The 18,778-nt window shown below is 40.6% G+C and overlaps 1 protein-coding gene across 1 annotated transcript in view; it reads left to right on the top strand.

The window, feature by feature from the left end:
* Nucleotides 1-13,426, top strand: part of cacna2d3a (calcium channel, voltage-dependent, alpha 2/delta subunit 3a) — a gene marked incomplete at both ends in the record, with an annotated part of 173,687 nt that extends 160,261 nt beyond the window's left edge. The window contains 6 exons of the mRNA XM_081349565.1: nucleotides 1,317-1,369; nucleotides 1,554-1,609; nucleotides 5,426-5,540; nucleotides 11,970-12,080; nucleotides 12,728-12,812; nucleotides 13,331-13,426. Coding sequence (XP_081205691.1) covers nucleotides 1,317-1,369; nucleotides 1,554-1,609; nucleotides 5,426-5,540; nucleotides 11,970-12,080; nucleotides 12,728-12,812; nucleotides 13,331-13,426 — 516 coding nt within the window. The remainder of the gene's footprint in view (nucleotides 1-1,316; nucleotides 1,370-1,553; nucleotides 1,610-5,425; nucleotides 5,541-11,969; nucleotides 12,081-12,727; nucleotides 12,813-13,330) is intronic.
* Between the last annotated feature and the right edge of the window lie 5,352 nt (nucleotides 13,427-18,778).

Genomic DNA, 18,778 nt, shown 5'->3' with positions numbered 1-18,778 from the left:
TCATGGCCAGATGAAAACGCTAAATTATCCAAACTGACAGAGTGTGTTAAAGATATAAAAGATTGGATGACGTGCAATTTTCTTTTATTAAATCCAGACAAGACAGAGGTACTAATCATCGGTTCAAAAAACCACCCACAAAACCTCTCACAATACAACTTTAACATAGTAGGATGTCCTGTTACTTTATCATCTACAGTAAAAGACCTGGGTGTTATATTAGACTGCAACCTGTCTTTTGATAATCATATTTCATATGTTACAAGAACAGCCTTTTTCCACCTTAGAAACATTGCTAAGCTACGTAATATGCTATCAGTTTCTGATGCAGAAAAGTTAGTTCATGCATTCATGACCTCGAGACTAGATTACTGTAATGCTTTATTAGCTGGTTGTCCTGCATCCTCAATAAACAAGCTACAGTTAGTCCAAAATGCCGCCGCGGATCTTCTATCGCCCTATAATCCATCGCGCTCTTTAAGATCACTAAATTCGAGGCGTTTGGTCATACCTAGGATATCCAGATCCACCAAAGGAGGGACAGCATTTTCACATTTAGCTCCAAAACTCTGGAATAGCCTTCCTGATACTGTTCGTTGCTCAGACTCGCTCTCCCAGTTTAAAACTAGATTAAAGACGCATCTCTTCAGCCAGGCATTCATATAATACTTTTAATCTGACAGGTAAATCTGACCTCTAGTTCATAAACGCCAGAGGAGAACTGGCCCCCGACTGAGCCTGGGTTCTCCCAAGGTTTTTTTTTCTCCATTAGGCCACCTGATGGAGTTTTTCGGTTCCTTGCCACTGTTGCCTTTGGCTTGCTCAGTTGGGGATATTTGGGGATATTTTATTTAATTTAATGAATCAATCAACAATATTATTGTTCAGCATTACCAAACATGGACGTTTTCCACTAGAAACAAACACTGATGTATTATTTTAATTTAATACTGTGAAGCTGCTTTGATACAACCTGTGTTGTGAAAAGCGCTATATAAATAAACTTGACTTGACTTGACTTGACTTATTGGGGGACCATTAAAAAGTATTAACTGACAGTACACAGTCTACTAATACTCTAATGACTGGTAGTTGACATGTTGCTAATTGACAAAGTTACTTATAGTCAGTGTTGGGAGTAATGCATTACAAGTAACGCAAGTTACGTAATAATCAGATTACGTAATATCATATGTACTGTATAATGGTTCTGCCACATCCTTAATCAAAATAATTGATACTAATTGAACTACCATACTAATTGAACTACTTTGTGCCTCTCAGTGTTTGACTGGTTATTGTTCTTTTCCTTGCAGCCCTACTTTGCTCTGTTCGCAGCTGTCCGATGGCTACTGACCGAGTTAGTCATGTAAGACTCTGATCTTATGAACTCTTCTCTGATGTTTTGAGTTTTACAAATCTGAAAACGTTTGTATATATGCAAAATCTAAATAACATTACTGTACTTTTTACTCTGTTGTGTCCGTTTTTGGATTCCTTTCTCTCTTTCCAGTAACTGCTTTCATTATTGCCCTTTTTCCTTTCCTTTGCAGATTTCTGCTTGAGTTCAACCTGTACAGCTGGTGGTACTCTGACCTCACCATTAAGGGTAGGTTTGATAATGTGTGTTTATGAGGCAGGGTGCTTGATGAGTTGATGGCATCAGTGGCCTCAGTTATAAAATGTTGCCTAGAAACCGTCCTACTTTTGATCTTACGATCATTTCTCCAGTGTGTGTACATGTGATTTAAAGAGGCTACATGCGATTTTCTGAAATTTAAACTCGCGACTGACACCTGTGGCCAAAAAACGGAACTGCTCTTCCTTTCTGCTCGCTCTCGTACGTGCACACTTCACAAGTCATCCGCTGCAAAGAAGTCAACATTATGTTTACAGAGGTAAGAACAGTCAAATACATATATTGTTTGAGAAACTAAGTTTGTTTGCTGACTAGCGGTGGTGGCAGAGTGATCTGAAACATTTAACATGAACGCACTTGACGTCACATCCGCAGACAGCGCGCGAAAAATCCAACCCGACAGAAAATAGGAATAATAGGATACAGGCTTATAGGTGCACCCACTGTGAGCTGACAAGGTTTCAGTATGATCATCAGGAGATGTTTGAGTCATAAATGGTCAAATAAAAAGGCTATTGTTACGTTTATTTTGGGGAAAAAGTTGCATGTAGCCTCTTTAATGAACAAACATACGCACAAAAAAATGTGTGTACACCTCTCTTCCAGATGTGAAATCTATAAATCACAAATGTTCGTTTACAAAAATCCTTTACTTGAGAATGGCTTGCATTTCCAAATCACTGCTGTACGTACGACTCTCTGCCACAAGGAAAAGTGTGTACGTCTGCTACGAACCTGATGTAGCACTAAGAACTTTTCAACGTAAAACTTCTCAGTTACTAATGTAACCCTCGTTCCCTGAAGGAGGGAACGGGAGTCGTAACGTCGACATGACAACGTAATTGGGATCACTTTAGGGAGATATATCTGTGCAGTCCCGAAGTGCCTCCAAATCAGCTGGACCACCTGGGGGTGGAGTCGCCATTCTCCCAGTAGCACCCGCTGCCGTGAAAGCTCGTCGGCTGCACGGTTGAACAGGCCCAGAATATAAACGGCACAAAGCGACCTCAGTTGTTTCTGACTCCAAAGGAGGAGATGGCGGGCGAGTTGTGACATGCAGCGGGAGCGTAGATCACCCTGACAGTTGATGTACGCAGCGGTCGCAGTGCTGTCCGTACGGACCAGTACATGCTTGCCTAGTAGCGGCGTTTTGAATCAGCCCAGCGCAAGATGTACTGCCAACAACTCGAGGCAACCCGTCCACAGACCTGAAGCTGCATGCCCGTTGTACGTGGCATCCGTGGTGACCACAGAATGCCTGGACACTTGTTCTTAGGGAACACCTGCCCGTAGGAACGAAGGGTCCGACCACAAGCTGAGAGTTTGGCGACAGTGCGGGGTCACTTAGACCCGGCACGAGCCGCTCTGCCACGCCCATCTCGGGACTCGGTCGTGGAGCCAGTGTTGGAGCGGCCTCATATGAAGCAATCCGAGCGGCGTTACCACGACTGCAGATGCCAAATGCCCCAGGAGCCTCTTAAAATGTTTCAGTGGTGCCGCTGTTCTGCGTTTGAGCGAGCTCACGCAGTTCAACACTGACTGGACACGGGCCTACGTGAGGCGCGCTGTCATGTTGATCGAGTCCAGCTCCATACCGAGAAAAGAGATCCTCTGGGACATCCCCAGGGCTGAGTTTGCTCTTTTCCCAGTTGACCCGAAGCCCTAGGTGGCTGAGGTGACTGAGCACCATGTCCTTGTGTTCGCACAACTGCTCTCCCGACTGGGCCAGGATAAGCCAGTCGTCAAGGTAGTTGAGGATACGAACACACTCGCACATGGGAGTATTGGCCACCTCCACAACTTTCATGAAGACACGGGGTGACAGGGCCAGCCCAAAGGGTAAGACTTTGTACTGATTTGCCCATCCCTCAAACGCAAAGAGAAGAAACGGTCTGTGTCAAGAGAGACTTGAGACATGAAAGTACGCGTCCTTCAGGTCGATCGCTGCTAACCAATCTTGGGGACGGATGCACTTGAAAATGCGTTTCTGCTAAAGCATCTTGAACGGCAGCCTTCAATTGGTCGTAACCCACCACCTTTCTTGGGTACAATGAAGTATGGGCTGTAGAAGCCGGTCTTACAAGCCTTGGACAGGAGGCGTGGATTACCCCGCCAAGAGGAGGCGGACGCCGGACACAGTTGCATCGCAACGGCACGCTCCACCGGCGGGAGATCCACATACCCCTTGGCCGCTCTGCCGTCGAGGGTGGTGAGGAGGGAGGAGCCAGCAGGCCGTAGTCTGGCACTATACGGTGCCGACCATAACCTGGTGACTTCCTCGTGCACCTCCGGGAAGAAAGGCAAAAGAAACCAATCATCCAACCGAGAAGGTTCGGGACGTGATGGAGGGTTCCACTCAAGCCGACCTTCTCGGCGGCCCGGGAAGCAATAGCTGCCCACTCAGACTCGGGCAACGCTACACTCCCTGAGGGGTGAAACGCAGCCGAGTCTTCATCTCCAGAAGAGTAAAGCTCCCCCTCCGATGCTGCGATCGACATCTGGTCGTCAGGAGGAGCCCCAAAAGACACGACTGGACGTTCATGAGAAGGACCAGCATGTTCTTTTGGGGGCTCCAGCGGCGGACGCATTTGTGGGGCGTGAGGGGCTCACGGAGATTGCCTCGGCGGGGAAGCCCTCAAGGTAACCCTCAGATCACCCTGGCTAATCGCCAAAGTAGGTGCAGAATAGACACTAGGTCGGGGTATAGGCGAGGGGACTGCACCTCCCTTGAGGTAAGCGAGTCTCGATCTTAACGCGGCCATAGTCATATTCCTGCAATGGGAACATGAACTATCCACAAAAGCTGCCTCAGCGTGCTGAATGCCCAAACATGAGAGGCAACTATTGTGGTCGTCTGCTGGCGCTAGGGAACGACCGCAACCAGAAACGTTCAAGCGGAATGACATCCTGAAAAGGACACAGGGTCACGCAACTCAAGGAACGCCCACCGATACCGACACACTAAGAAAGCTGTAAAACAGTAGATGAGAGCTGTAAGCTCGCGGCCACTGCTGATCGTGCCGTCACACCAACGTTGAAGAATGTTAGGATTTCCAACTCGCAGAGTCTCTTCTTGTAGCACTGAAGTAGCAACCTCTCGGCTCCGAAGTGAAAGACAATGTGTGCGTGCGCCCGCTTCCTGTTTATACCCACGCAGCGGGGCGGGGCACGTGATGCGATTCACGCACGCCAACGGTCATTGGCTTGTTCTGTAGACACTCGAAGTCCCTAAAGTGATCCCAATTACGACGTTACATTGAACGTGACTGAAAGGGAACATCGTTTTTATAAACAGGAACGTTGGCATGGATTTTAGCGTATGCACAGTCTAAGTACAAACCTGTTTGTACGCACATTTTATAAATGAGGTTTATATGGATCCCATTTTCCACATTAAATGTAAGTGAGAAAACTGCAGAGACTTCAGGATGTTGCAAGACTTTATGGATATGTTAACTAGTGCTCAAGGCTCTAGTCAGTCATGTCACAATGCACTAATTGTCTTCATTTGAGTAGGTGATGAGACTGTTATATGTCAAAATGCATGAATTGTGAAACTTCAGTTGCAACACTCAGTCACTGGGTGATTAAAAAAAAACATCTGTAGGAATAAAATGTGCATGTTAAAGCAGGTTGAACAGAACTGCACACCTGCCATTCATGTTTGTGTTTACATTATTTTGTACAGTATTTTTATGTTCCTTGAGTGATACAGATAAGCCTTGCCGTAGGAAAACAATTTGAAGAACATTGTCTCTCTTTCTCTTTCTCTGTTTCTCTCTCTAGCTCAGAGAGGAGGAAGAACTATGTTGGTCCCTTGTGATACAGAATATCCAGCATTCGTGTCTGAGCGCACCATTAAAGAAACCGTGGGGAATATTGACTGTGAAAGCTGTGTTAAGTATGTGCAATACTTACAACCACACAAACACGCGCACAGGCACACATACATAGGACAATTGGGGTCAGCTGAAAATAGCTCTGTTTATTATAATGAGAGTTATTTATTTATTTATTTATTTATTTAATATGTGAATGATGTACATGAGTGGGAGAAAAAGAAAAAGGGACGAACAACTCAACTTAAAGCTGTTCATTTAAATGCAATTTTACAATGGTATTATATGTATTAGATATTGTGCCCTCGCATAAACGTTATACCTTGCTTATATTTCAGATTTATATATTTTACACTATATATTTTGCTTTTGCCTTTTCATTTGTTTAGATTATTTAATCAGAAACCATCCATTTTCACTCCCAAGTTGTCAAAAACTGAAATATGCTCAAGCCCCATTAGCATCACTATTAAGACACTAAAGGTGCACCTAGACGTCGCTGTATCGACAAACAATATATCAATGATTTTTATATATATTTATAATTTCACAGTTTTTTTTGAGTACCAAACCCCACCCTGGCCACAAACATAGACCCTAAACTATAATCTAAACATAAACACTGACCCGAAACAATAACCTAAACATAAACACTGACCCTAAACAATAACCTAAACATAAACACTGACCCTATACAATAACCTAAACATAAACACTGACCCTAAACAATAACCTAAACATAAACACTGACCCTGAACATAAACACTGACCCTAAACAATAACACTGACCCTAAACATAAACACTGACCCTGAACATAAACACTGACCCTATACAATAACATAAACACTGACCCTATACAATAACCTAAACATAAACATAGACCCTAAACTATAATCTAAACATAAACACTGACCCTAAACAATAACATAAACACGAAACATAAACACTGACCCAAAACAATAACCTAAACATAAACACTGACCCTAAACAATAACCTAAACATAAACACTGACCCTAAACAATAACCTAAACATAAACACTGACCCTAAACATAAACACTGACCCTAAACATAAACACTGACCCTAAACATAAACATTGACCCTAAACATAAACACTGACCCTGAACATAAACACTGTCCCTATACAATAACAATAACATAAACACTGACCCTAAACAATAGCATAAACATAAACACTGACCCTATACAATAACATAAACATAAACACTGACCCTAAACAATAACATAAACACTGACCCTAAACAATAACATAAACATAAACACTGACCCTGAACATAAACACTGTCCCTATACAATAACATAAACATAAACACTGACCCTAAACAATAACATAAACACTGACCCTAAACAATAACATAAACATAAACACTGACCCTATACAATAACATAAACATAAACACTGACCCTAAACAATAACATAAACACTGACCCTATACAATAACCTAAACATAAACACTGACCCTAAACAATAACATAAACACGAAACAGTGACATAAACACACACCCTAAACATAAACACGGAACATAAACACTCACCCTAAAAATAAACACTGACCTTAAACAATAACATAAACATAAACACTGACCCTAAACAATAACATAAACACGAAACATAAACACTGACCCTAAACATAAACACTGACCCTAAACAATAACATAAACACTGACCCTATACAATAACCTAAACATAAACACTGGCCCTAAACATAAACACTGACCCTATACAATAACCTAAACATAAACACTGACCCTATACAATAACCTAAACATAAACACACACCCTAAACATAAACACGAAACATAAACACTCACCCTAAAAATAAACACTGACCCTAAACAATAACATAAACATGAAACATAAACAATAACATAAACATAAACACTGACCCTAAACAATAACATAAACATAAACTCTGACCCTATACAATAACATAAACATAAACACTGACCCTAAACAATAACATAAACACTGACCCTATACAATAACCTAAACATAAACACTGACCCTAAACAATAACATAAACACGAAACAGTGACATAAACACACACCCTAAACATAAACACGAAACATAAACACTCACCCTAAAAATAAACACTGACCCTAAACAATAACATAAACATAAACACTGACCCTAAACAATAACATAAACACGAAACATAAACACTGACCCTAAACATAAACACTGACCCTAAACAATAACATAAACACTGACCCTATACAATAACCTAAACATAAACACACACCCTAAACATAAACACGAAACATAAACACTCACCCTAAAAATAAACACTGACCCTAAACAATAACATAAACATAAACATGAAACATAAACAATAACATAAACATAAACACTGACCCTAAACAATAACATAAACACGAAACATAAACACTGACCCTAAACAATAACATAAACACTGACCCTAACCCTCTGGGCTTCTTCGTAAAATAGTCACAGTTAGCTTCCTCCCGCCCGAAAACGGGCAAAACCTTAAAATTTTACTTTACTTTTTCCCAGGATAACCAATCAAATATATTTTTGTTCTATAATGTTTTCTGATTATTATTTAGAATTTTTTTTATTTTTTTATGATACTTTGCATTAATTATATAATTTTTATGAGCTATTTTTTCCATTAGAATTAATATATATATTTTTATTTTATTTATTTTATTTTATTTTTCAATAAATGCAACATTTCACATCAAAATAGAGTGCAGGCCTAAAAAAAAAAAAAAAATTCAAGTGAGAAGAGCGCCATCTAGTGGCTTCAAAATGTATTAATTTGTGTCATGTCCTATAACCGCCTATAGGCGGCCTATAGCTTTTTAGCGCAATTTTCCACCGGACAAAATTGCGATTGTTAACTCATGATTTCTGTTCTGTCTGTGCGCACCAATCTTGCACTTCTATCTACTCCTCAACCAGACCACCTAGAGACTTCGGGTTTTCGGCATTATGTTAAGGAAGGTCTAATCTCAGGAACGCACAAAAAAAATCCAGGAAAAGATTTACTATCTCTTAGTGTTGTGATCCCATGAGGTGAGAAAATTGCGCTCAAACACTCACTGAGTTTTTATTACTTGTTTATTTATTTATTTGATTTATTCCCATTCGGAAAGAAAAAAAATATTACTAAGCAACCACTGAATGGAACAACACAAATTATATATCATTTTAAAGCTTAGGATCTCAGCTTTTTAATGCTTAATTTTCTAATTACATTTATTAACTCCTAACGAGTGCTGAGTAATCCCTCTAAAACCGAGTGTACCGCCAGCAGGCGCCACCTAGCTGCGAAAATATTCTTTACCATATTTTTTAAAAATCTTGCCTTGATTAACACAAAGTTGATGTCATTTGAAAGCTTAGAGTCTGAACTTTACAGTAAATGTATCCACTTTGAAAAACTCTTAAGTATTGCTGAGTTATTTGCTGATAAATAGAATTTCTTTTTTTTCATAATCTATAAAATAATGTACTGCAATGTGTCAAAAAAATCATACAGCTCATGAAACATTCTCAGATAATTGAAAATGGCACTTCATTTTTTACAGCATATTATTACAAATAAAATGAGCCCAAAATTAACATAATCTATTGCTTTTATGACAAGATATTCTTCATGGAGAAAAAATTGCCCATGAGGGGGTGTCAAAGACTGTACAAAAAGGCTATCTCTTTTCCAAATGCTGTAACTTTTGATTCCTTTGTCCAAAAATTATTATTTTTTTATCCAGATGCAGCTAACATGTGGGACTTCACTAAAAAAGAATTTTCCTCCTACCTTATTTCCTTCCTGAGTTATTCCATGACAAATAAGAAAGATATGCAAAATCATAATAAAAATTATATATATATATATATATATATATATATATATATATATATATATATATATATATATATATATATATATATATATATATATATATATATTGCCTTTTATCCGCTGTTTCTTGGCAGGACAATGTCCAGATGTAATGTAATTTATATTTTAAATTTTTTTTAAAAGAGTTCTTTCAAACGATACCTACCTTTTGACTCTCCTTGCTATAGTTTTGGAGTTATTATGATTATATAATTTTTATATAGTTTGGGGCAAAATTTGCTGTTTCAGTCTTACCAGTTCATTTTTCTGTGTGTGTGTGTGTGTGTGTGTGTGTGTTTGTGTGTGTGGGTGTGTGTGTGTGGGGGGGGGGGGGAGGGTGTCTTATTTGCACTCTTGATGTTTTAGAGTGTCACCCCTTCATTGATGTACACTTTTTTTCAGCACAGTGGCTGATCTGTAGCTTGTACCACCAAAAGTTTCTCTGAGTTTTCCTATTTTTTCGTATTTCCCATTCATTTCCTATGTTGCCCGTTTTCGGGCGGGGGGAAGCTAAGTGTGACTTTTTTTTTTTTTACGACCCTTTAACATATCAGAATCATCTCCTTGATTTTTTTGTGTGTTCATATAGGTAATAAAACAAAAGTCACCAAGTTTCACCCCCATCCGATGAAGCAAAAAAATTAAACAATTCGAAACGTTCAAGTTTTCGCCCGCTAAACAATAACATAAACATAAACACGAAACATAAACACTGACCCTATACAATAACATAAACATAAACACTGACCCTAAACAATAACATAAACATAAACACTGACCCTAAACAATAACATAAACACGAAACATAAACACTCACCCTAAAAATAAACACTGACCCTAAAAATAAACACTGACCCTAAACAATAACATAAACACAAACACTGACCCTAAACAATAACATAAACATAAACACTGACCCTAAACACAAACACTGACCCTATACAATAACCTAAACATAAACACTGACCCTAAACAATAACCTAAACATAAACACTGACCCTAAACATAAAAACTGACCCTATACAATAACCTAAACATAAACACTGACCCTAAGCAATAACATAAACATAAACACTGACCCTAAACAATAACACTGACCCTATACAATAACCTAAACATAAAAACTGACCCTATACAATAACCTAAACATAAACACTGACCCTAAACAATAACATAAACATAAACACTGACCCTAAACAATAACACTGACCCTATACAATAACCTAAACATAAACACTGACCCTAAACAATAACAAAAACATAAACACTGACCCTAAACAATAACATAAACATGAAACATAAACACTCACCCTAAAAAAAAACACTGACCCTATACAATAACCTAAACATAAACACTGACCCTAAACAATAACCTAAACATAAACACTGACCCTAAACATAAAAACTGACCCTATACAATAACCTAAACATAAACACTGACCCTATACAATAACCTAAACATAAACACTGACCCTAAACATAAACACTGACCCTATACAATAACCTAAACATAAACACTGACCCTATACAATAACCTAAACATAAACACTGACCCTATACAATAACCTAAACATAAACACTGACCCTAAACAATAACATAAACATAAACACTGACCCTATACAATAACCTAAACATAAACACTGACCCTAAACAATAACCTAAACATAAACACTGACCCTAAACATAAACACTGACCCTATACAATAACCTAAACATAAACACTGACCCTAAACATAAACACTGACCCTATACAATAACCTAAACATAAACACTGACCCTAAACAATAACCTAAACATAAACACTGACCCTATACAATAACCTAAACATAAACACTGACCCTATCCAATAACCTAAACATAAACACTGACCCTATACAATAACCTAAACACTGACCCTAAACAATAACATAAACATAAACACTGACCCTATACAATAACCTAAACATAAACACTGACCCTATACAATAACCTAAACATAAACACTGACCCTAAACAATAACATAAACATAAACACTGACCCTAAACACAAACACTGACCCTATACAATAACCTAAACATAAACACTGACCCTATACAATAACCTAAACATAAACACTGACCCTAAACAATAACATAAACATAAACACTGACCCTAAACAATAACACTGACCCTAAACATAAACACTGACCCTGAACATAAACACTGACCCTATGCAATAACCTAAACATAAACACTGACCTAAACAATAACATAAACATAAACACGAAACATAAACACTGACCCTAAACTATATAGAACACGTAACAGGCAAATAAAAGTACAGCCAAATGTAAACTTATGTTGCAAGCTTCTATCCAAAGTAAGAGAGAAGATGATGATTAAGAAATTAAACATTATCCTTAAATCTTCAATCTTTTGCCCTAGTGCATTCATGTGCAGGTGGAGAGCTTATTAATTCAGTATATGAACACTTGTCTGCCTACATGCAGATTCCATACAGACGCCATATTGACGCCTCTCCCTGAAGAAGACGCTTTCATCCACACGTTTCTTTTTTTGGAGCCGATAAAAAGGCCTTGGGAAGTATTTGAATCTCACGTCTCTCTTGTCCTCCTCAGGTCGTTTGTGATCCAGCAGATTCCCAGCAGTAACCTGTTCATGGTGGTCATCGACAACGCGTGTGACTGCAGCGACTTCGGCCCCGTCACCATGGACCCCGTCGAAATTATGTATATCCTTAATAAAAAACCACATGCTTCCACTATAATTTTATTTATTTGGTAACACTTTAGTTTAGGGTCAAATTCTCACTATGAACTAGTTCCTTATTATCATGCATATTACTAGGATATTGGCTGTTTATTAGTTTTTTAAAAGCACATATTAATGCCTTATTCTGCATGATCATATTCTACATCCCTTAATCTTAAACTTAACAACTACCTTACTATTGATAAGCAGCAATTAGGAGTTTATTGAGTTTATTTATTTATTACTCTTTATTTTAAGGTGTCAATGTTACAGTGTAATTATATAGTTAAGTGCTGAGTAATATTAAGCAACTTAATGTACTTACTATAGGGTTAGAGTAGGATTAGGATTTGGTTGAGGGTTAGTTGCATGTAATTATGCATAATTTACTGTCATTACCATGGTAAGTACATGTAACATATGCAACAAGGACACTGTAAAATAAAGTGTTATTTATGAGAACTGGACCCTAATCTAAAGTGTGACCTATTTTGGTCATTCTATAAGTCACTTTGCTCAGTCTAAACATAATTGCTAGAATAAGTTTATGCAACTGGCAATGATCTTTTTTAGACACTGTCTATGGTCTCTGTTTTCTGTCGTATTTTTCCCTTAATTCCGTTGCACATAACGAGTCTCTGAAATGTGAACGGTTGAAGTTTCAGAAGGACAGAAGACGACCGGACACGTGCCACCCCTTCCATCACGAGGTACAGAAACAAAAGAAAACTGCGACAGACGTTACTAAAATTAAATATAAAAATATATGAAATTAAACTTTTACTCAGTTATACAGTTATACAAGATTCAACTTATTTTTTAAGTCAGTTTAATGTAATTTGAGCTGAAATGACTTAAAAATTCAAGTTGATTGCACTTAAAAATCTACTTTTTTTTGCGGTGTTGTAGATGCTATTTGCAGACCAGTGTAAATGGTAACATGCATTATTAGCATTTGAACGTATTTAATATGTTATTCTTTTGTAATAGCAATTCCATGGCACCATATTGTCAGCAAGCTTTAGAGTTTACTAATATCTGCTGATTTTTTGGTAGAATGCAAATCATACGCTAAAAACTCTTCCCATACCGTTCCTGCAGTTCAGAAGATGTTACGTTGTTACATGAACATGAACATTAGAATCAGAATGTTCCAGCTTTCATACACAGCCATAGAGTTCATAATTCTGATATGAAGTTATGTTGTCCATGTTTGATCCCTCTTCAGGAAAACTCGATGGAGTGTGGCGGATCCGTGAGCTTGACTCCATCACTAACAGCTTCCGTTCTTCTATTCCTGATAGTCCACATCTTTCCCAGGTGATGAAAACAGGCTCCGCCCCCTTTCCCTCCTCCGACCCCTGACTCCGTCCAGCATGCAAAAAGTGATCATATAAATATTGATTTACACTGGAAAACTTAACTCATCAGAATCACATAGACAGCTACAAATAAATGGTATTTTAAGGTAACACTTCATATTTAAGGTCTAATTTATTAAACATTAGTTAATGCATCAACTAACATGAACTAACAATGAGCAATATATTTTTACGGCATTTATCAACCTTTGTTAATGTTGGTTAATATGAAAAAGTTTGTTTGTGTTAGTTCACAGTGCATTAACTAATGTTAACATACAACTTTTTATTTTAATACTGTATTTGTAAATGTAAACTAAGATTAATAAATGCTGTAGAAGTATTGTTCATGTTAAGTAATGTAGTTAACTCACGTTAACGGATGAAACCTTACTGTAAAGTCTTACCATATTTTATGTTCACATAGTTAATAGGAAACATTTTACAAGCAAGGCTACAGGAGACTGGTAACTGTGCTAATTAACTGAACTGAAGTAGGATTCGTAAATGTCTACAAATACAATTGTGTTATAAATTTGAGTTTTTGTTCTGTAACTATTATAGTTATACTATTTATGATTTTCAGCCATACAACTGTGACAAATGCAATAGAATAGTGTATAACAAGAGTGGATGTTCTTTGTGAACATTGCCTTACAATAAGAGATACAACTGCAGTTTGTGTACTTTTGAAATAAATCTTTTTTTTTAAATACAAAGAGACAAATGAGTTGATCTTTGATGATTTGTTGCTTTTTGACACTTTCATATGTACATATGTCTTAGATATTCCCTTTTCAGCGAGGCGCATCAACTTGATCTTCCACTATTGATGTGAGAGAACATCAGCTAATAAAATGAGAGCACTTGATTATCTTTTAATGTATTGGCAAAGGGTTTGCCAAACTTGAAAAGTTATACTTTTTCCATATCTTATACACCTAAACATCCTTACATTTTGCTTAAAACTCTTGAATATCTTTTAACATTTTTAACCCTTTAAATCCATGAGTGTTTTGCAAGTGTGCCGCACAAGTCTTGAGAAGTGAAGCCAAAGCGTCTCGATCGCCCCCCGGGGGCTGGTCCCAGTATAACTCATAAACCCAGCGTCTCGATCGCCCCCCGATGGCTGGTCCCAGTATAACTCATTAACCCAGCGTCTCAATCGCCCCCCGATGGCTGGTCCCAGTATAACTCATTAACCCAGCGTCTCAATCGCCCCCCGATGGCTGGTCCCAGTATAACTCATAAACCCAGCGTCTCAATCGCCCCCCGATGGCTGGTCCCAGTTTAACTCATAAACCCTGAGTCTCGATCGCCCCCCGGTGGCTGGTCCCTGTATAACTCATAAACCCAGAGTCTCGATCGCCCCCCGGTGGCTGGTCCCTGTATAGCTCATTAACCCAGAGTCTCGATCGACCCCCGATGGCTGGTCCCAGTATAACTCACAAACCCAGAGTCTCGATCGCCCCCCGGTGGCTGGTCCCAGTATAACTCATAAACCCTGAGTCTCGATCGCCCCCCGGGGGCTGGTCCCAGTATAACTCATAAACCCAGCGTCTCGATCGCCCCCCGATGGCTGGTCCCAGTATAACTCATAAACCCAGCGTCTCAATCGCCCCCCGATGGCTGGTCCCAGTTTAACTCATAAACCCTGAGTCTCGATCGCCCCCCGGTGGCTGGTCCCTGTATAGCTCATTAACCCAGAGTCTCGATTGACCCCCGATGGCTGGTCCCAGTATAACTCACAAACCCAGAGTCTCGATCGCCCCCCGGTGGCTGGTCCCAGTATAACTCATAAACCCTGAGTCTCGATCGCCCCCCGGTGGCTGGTCCCTGTATAGCTCATAAACCCAGAGTCTCGATCGACCCCCGGTGGCTGGTCTAGAGTTCTCAACGGGTCGGGTCGGCCCGACAAACCCGACGGGACCCGCGGGTTCGGGCCGGGTTCGGGTCGAAAATATAATCAAATGACTCGGGTCGGGTCGGACCTCGGGCTTAATCTTTTCCGCTCAAAAAAATAAATAAATAAAACATTTATTAATCATCGCTGCTGTTCACCGTAAAGAAAGTCTGGCTGCTGCGTGCAACGTGCATCATGGAGAGGGGCGGGGGCAGACCTGACGCCGCTGCGTGCACGCCTTTAGCCTCGAGAAGAAAATGGAGTTGGTGAGAAGTAAACTTGCCGCAGGTGAATTCACCGTCGCTACTACAGCCTATTTATATATTTAAAGTTTATTGTTTCAGTTGTTTGTATTGTTTGTATTGTTAAAAGGTGTGAACATTAAAGGTTGATTTGAATTCCCATCTGCTGGTCATGATAATACGTTTATGAGAGAAAAAAAAAGTCTGACGCGGCGTCGGGCCGCGGGCCGGGTTCGGGCAGATGATTCATGTTTATGTGTCGGGTTACATCGGGTCCGGGCTTTAAAAGCCACGGGCCGGGTCGGGTCGGGTTGTAATTTTCAGGCCCGTTGAGAACTCTAGGCTGGTCCCAGTATAGCTCACAAACCCAGAGTCTGGATCGCCCCCCGGTGGCTGGTCCCAGTATAACTCATAAACCCTGAGTCTCGATCGCCCCCCGGTGGCTGGTCCCTGTATAGCTCATAAACCCAGCGTCTCGATCGCCCCCCGATGGCTGGTCCCAGTATAGCTCATAAACCCAGTGTCTCGATCGCCCCCCGGTGGCTGGTCCCAGTATAGCTCATAAACCCTGAGTCTCAAACGCCCCCCGGTGGCTGGTCCCTGTATAGCTCAAAAACCCTGAGTCTCGATCGCCCCCCGATGGCTGGTCCCAGTATAGCTCATAAACCCAGTGTCTCGATCGCCCCCCGGTGGCTGGTCCCAGTATAGCTCATAAACCCAGAGACTCGATTGCCCCCCCGTGGCTGGTCCCAGTATAGAGCTGGTAAGTCCCGCCCCTTCCGCTAACCCCACTGGACCTCTAGGTTGAAAAATCGTCAATGCAAGTGAATGGGAGAAAATAATTATTATCTGGTCCCGTTTGAATTGTGCCATGAATGTGAACATATGTTGTCTGTGAATTTTTTTTATAATTTTTCGTGTAAAGAATGCTACAATTTAGCGGGTAGAAGTTTGATACGGTTAGACTTTGTGTGAGAGCACTTTGTGGACTACAACTCTTTGCTGCTTTCGATGCGTTTGAAACGTCAACACCACTCGCACACGGACACTAGCTCACGGATCCCGCTAAACATGGCTGTGTCTTTGGTGCACTTCACCGCCTTCTTTCAGGGAGAGGACAAAATCGTTGAGGTTGGCGAAAACCACGGGTAAGTCAACTTTATGGGGTGACGTCACATAGGCGACATGTAGTCTTTCTCGTTATGTCTTTTCCACAACTGCTAGCCGAAGAATCATACCATATACTGTCAAACTCGTAACATGAAAAATTATATAAAAAATTCACAGACAACATATGTTCACATTCATGGCACAATTCAAACGGGACCAGAAAATAATTATTTTCTCCCATTCACTTGCATTGACGATTTTTCAACCTAGAGGTCCACTTGGGGTTTTACGGATGGGCGGGACTTACCAGCTCTATAGCTCATAAACCCAGAGTCTCGATCGCCCCCCGGTGGCTGGTCCCAGTATAGCTCATTAACCCAGAGTCTTGATCGCCCCCCGGTGGCTGGTCCCAGTATAGCTCATTAACCCAGAGTCTCGATCGCCCCCCGGTGGCTGGTCCCAGTATAGCTCATTAACCCAGAGTCTTGATCGCCCCCCGGTGGCTGGTCCCAGTATAGCTCATAAACCCAGTGTCTCGATCGCCCCCGATGGCTGGTCCCAGTGTAGCTCATTAACCCAGAGTCTTGATCGCTCCCCGGTGGCTGGTCCCAGTATAGCTCATAAACCCAGAGTCTCAATCGCCCCCCAGTGGTTGGTCCCAGTATAGCTCATAAACCCTGAGTCTCGATCGCCCCCCGGTGGCTGGTCCCAGTGTAGCTCATTAACCCAGAGTCTCGATCGCCCCCCGGTGGCTGGTCCCAGTATAGCTCATTAACCCAGAGTCTCGATCGCTCCCCGGTGGCTGGTCCCAGTATAGCTCATAAACCCAGAGTCTCGATCGCCCCCCGGTGGCTGGTCCCAATATAGCTCATTAACCCAGAGTCTCGATCGACCCCCGGTGGCTGGTCCCAGTATAGCTCATAAACCCAGAGTCACGATCGCCCCCCGGTGGCTGGTCCCAGTATAGCTCATAAACCCTGAGTCTCGATCGCCCCCCGATGGCTGGTCCCAGTATAGCTCATTAACCCAGAGTCTCGATCGACCCCCGGTGGCTGGTCCCAGTATAGCTCATAAACCCTGAGTCTCGATCGCCCCCCGATGGCTGGTCCCAGTATAGCTCATGAGCCCCGCCCTCCCCATGAAGTCTAATGGGATATGAGACAAAGTAAACAATCAAATTATACTTAAAAAAAATTTTTCCAAAGATATTTTCTGTCATTTTAGGTAGTTTTTATCATGCTGTTAAAAGTTCAAGTGTTCGTTTTCTTTTTAAATAAGTTTTGTTTTAGCAAGTTATTTGATGCTATAAAATGGAGATGGTCCTCAATGCAGAGCATAAAATCCAGGGGGAGGAGTTGGATAAAATCCAACTCCTCCCACCTTACATATACCTAAACCTACCCGTCTCCACCCCCTGATCCCTAAACCCACCCCTAAACCTACCCATCTCCACCCCTAAACCTACCAATCTCCACCCCTTATATAAGATCCGACTCCTCCCCTCGGATCTTGTGTACTGCATTGAGGTGCTACTGATAAAATGGGAGTGTGACGTCATGATTGACAGCTGTGATTGACAGCTTCTCTGAGTGAAGTAGTCGTTGAGGAACCAACAGACTTTTTGTGGGAGGAGATTGGAGCTTTAACTTTAACTTCTACATCTTTTTTCAGTCTATGGTGTGATGTCTGGTGCCGAGTTTATCCAGACAGCAACCTGGTAAAAATAATAATAATAATAATAATAATATAAATGTAAATGTATAATTCTCTTCACAGGAAACGATTTGTCTGATTACACAATATGGGCCAAATGACATTGTCTGAGCTGTAAAAGTAGGCTCATCTTGAAAGGCAAGTAAAAATACCCTCGCCATTTTGCTTCCACATGATCAGGTGAGATGCATCACATATTAAACCATTAGAAGAGAAATCTAATGGGATGCATAGTGTTAGTGTGAGACTAAACGAACATGGGTTCCATTCATTCATGTTATGATGTATAAACAAGTTACTTCCATGTAACTTTAACTTTATAGCGTTCAAGAACTCAGTAATAACTA

Source organism: Scardinius erythrophthalmus (assembly GCF_964197995.2).
Source record: "Scardinius erythrophthalmus genome assembly, chromosome: 20".
Lineage (NCBI taxonomy): Eukaryota > Metazoa > Chordata > Actinopteri > Cypriniformes > Leuciscidae > Scardinius > Scardinius erythrophthalmus.
The sequence above is the reverse complement of the archived record's forward strand: the minus strand, read 5'-3'. Positions and strand labels throughout refer to the sequence as shown.